The 2,849-nt window shown below is 45.0% G+C and overlaps 1 protein-coding gene across 1 annotated transcript; it reads left to right on the top strand.

Moving 5' to 3' along the window:
* The first annotated feature begins 627 nt into the window (after positions 1-627).
* Positions 628-1,383, top strand: LOC125136090 (40S ribosomal protein S25-like). Its single transcript, XM_047796722.1, has one exon. It carries the CDS (start codon positions 968-970, stop codon positions 1,343-1,345), a length of 378 nt encoding a protein of 125 aa, XP_047652678.1. The 5' UTR covers positions 628-967; the 3' UTR covers positions 1,346-1,383.
* The last annotated feature ends 1,466 nt before the right edge of the window (positions 1,384-2,849 follow it).

Here is a 2,849-nt window from a genome sequence, read left to right as displayed (position 1 = left end):
AATTATATTTATTGAGAGTGTCCTCATTGGCTCAGTAGGCTAAGGATCTCATGTTGTCACTGCAGTGGCTTGGGTCACTGCTGTGGCATGGATTTGATTCCTAGCCTGGGGACTTCTGTATGCCATGGGAATGGCAAAAAAATAAATAAGTAAACTTCTTGGAACTGAAAGAAATTTAGATTAAAGCTCAGGGTTTCTCTCTTAGCTTTGGGCTTAAATCCTGGCTTTCTTGGACACATTATTTAGTTTTACTTTCCAGTTCCTTACCTGCAAAATGATAATAATATTGATCTCCTTTTGTCATGAGGATTGAATGAGTCAAAGTACCAAAGTGAGTGACACGTGGCACACTGCAGGCGTTCATTATGTATTTGTTCTCCTTTCCTCCTTTTCTTTCTTACCTCTGCCCGGGTTGCAGACAACAACATGCTTTGACATTGTGATGCAGCTGGAGATAGAGTGAAAAGAATGATCATAATGAACAAGAGGAGTTGTGATTTTTTTTTTTTTTTTACATAAGGGAGCGGTAAGGAGTTGGTGTGCTCCTAGAAGATGTTTTGGCTCTGATAAACTAAGGGGCCAAGAAAATAATTAAAAATGAAGAAAAAATGGACTACTTCTAGATGTATCTAGGTCAAGGGACTGAGGGATGTGAGATAAGAGAGGTTTTCTTTTGCACTGTCCCATTCATCATAGTAGGAAAAAAAGAGACCAAGGGCATCAGATGCTCTGTCCAGAAGGAAAAATTATACAAAAGGTTCATGCCTTCTGTTTTTGTATCTCTTGAGTAATAGAATAATAGGGTGGAGGAACTGGAAAAACCCCAAATGTGGGGGATCTGGCCCTTTCCCATCATGCTCCGGGTGGGTGTTGAAAGTAGAGGTACCATTCACTGCAGAATGCTCCCCTTTTCTGTCCGACATCTTAGCAAGGAGGCACTTCTGGCAGCTGCTTTCCCAGCTTCGAGATGCTGCCCAAGGATGACAAGAAGAAGAAAGATGCCAGAAAGTCGGCCAAGAAAGACAAAGACCCAGTAAACAAATCTGGGGGCAAGGCCAAAAAGAAGAAGTTGTCCAAAGGCAAAGTTCGGAACAAGCTCAATAACCTAGTCTTGTCTGACAAAGTGACATATGACAAACTCTGTAAAGAAGTTCCCAACTATAAGGTTATAACTCCAGCTATTGTCTCTGAGAGACTGGAGATTCATGGTTCTCTGGCCAGGGCAGCCCTTCAGGAGTTCCTGAGCAAAGGACTTATTAAACTGGTTTCAAAGCACAGAGCTCAAATAATTTACATCTGGAATAGCAAGGGTGGAGATGCCCCAGCTGCTGGAGAAGATGCATAAACAGGCCCTACCAACTGTACACTGTATATTTTGAAAAATAAAACTTTAATTTAAAAAAAAGGAAGAATGTTCCCTTGAGCGTACTCACAGAAATGCAGACCAAAACTGCAATGAGATATCATCTCACACCCTTTGGATGACTACTATCAAAAAACAAAATAACCAGTATTAGCAAGGATGTGGAGAAACTGGAACACCTGTGCACTGTTGGTGGGCTTGAAGACAGGGCAAGTGTTATAGAAAACAGTATGGGACATTCTTTTTCTTTTCTTCTTTCTTTCTTTCCTTTTTTTTTTGTCTTTTGTCTTTTTAGGGCTGCACCTGTGGCATATGGAGGTTCCCAGGCTAGGAGTCCAATCGGAGCTGTAGCCACCAGCCACAACCACAGCAACACCAGATCCCAGCTGCATCTGCGACCTATATCACAGCTCATGGCAACGCCAGATCCTTAACCCACTGAGCAAGGCCAAGGATCGAACCTACAACTTCATGGTTCCTAGTTGGATTCATTAACCATTGAGCCACAATGGGAACTCCAAAAAGCACCTTTTTATTTACCCTCAACCTACTTCTATTTTAAGAGTTTGTGGAAGAACAGCTTAAGACCATTCAGTGGTTGTTCCTCCCCATTCAATGGCCTGAGCAGCAGAGCTGCAGACCAGTCTTCAGTGGCGGGCTGAGCACTCAGTCTCCAGTAGGTGTTGAGGGTGCACAGAGGGCACCTGCACCCCTGCAGTCCAGTCTGCCACCTCAGGTTGAGTAGCAGTGAACTTAGGAGTTAGAGCAGTTCATTCACCTGGAAATTTCTCCTTGGTCACACAGTCACACAGCCTTCTCTGCTGCTGCCTGCTCTTTCTTTCTTTTCTTCCTTCCTTCCTCCCTCCCTCCCTTCTTTCCTTCTCTCCTTCCTTCCTTTTTTCTTTTTACTTTTCTTTTTAAGGCCACATCTGTGGCACATGGAAGTTCCCAGGCTAGGGGGCGAATTGGAGCTGCAGCCACCAGCCTCCACCACAGCCACAGCAATGCCAGATCTGAGCCTCATCTGCTACCTACACCATAGCTTGTGGCAACTCTGGATCCTTAACCCACTGAGCAAGGCCAGGGATCAAACCCAAATCCTCGTGGACTCTATATCAGGTCCTTACACATCTGAGCCACAATGGGAACTCCTGCTCTTCCTTTTCAGTCTCTTCAGGCGCTCTGTAGAAGTAGAGATCAGGCATGACTTCCCACAGGTGTTCATGGGAGATGGTTGCACACATGCACAGAACTTTCTGGGCGAGCATCCACCACATCAAGACCCACAAGTGAGCTCCCTTGTTGTTGCCCAGGATGGCAATATCCACATAACACAAAGGAGAGTCTGTTACACCGAGCAATGGCAGGTAGGTTAATGTTAAGAGGCCTCTGTGAGAGGCTGGTGGGATCGGCAAACACCAAAGCTGCAGGGCCATCAGGGCAAAACCATAGGTGGTGTTATCTAACCCCTCAGATGCAAGCGGAA

The sequence above is a fragment of the Phacochoerus africanus genome, chromosome 9 (genome assembly GCF_016906955.1).
Source record: "Phacochoerus africanus isolate WHEZ1 chromosome 9, ROS_Pafr_v1, whole genome shotgun sequence".
Taxonomy (NCBI): Eukaryota; Metazoa; Chordata; class Mammalia; order Artiodactyla; family Suidae; genus Phacochoerus; species Phacochoerus africanus.
This window is presented reverse-complemented; position numbering and strand designations above follow the sequence as displayed.

What these genes read in the sequence shown, in the direction of transcription:
- LOC125136090 (XM_047796722.1), top strand. Translation starts at nt 968, where the DNA reads ATGCTGCCCAAGGATGACAAGAAGAAGAAAGATGCCAGAAAGTCGGCC.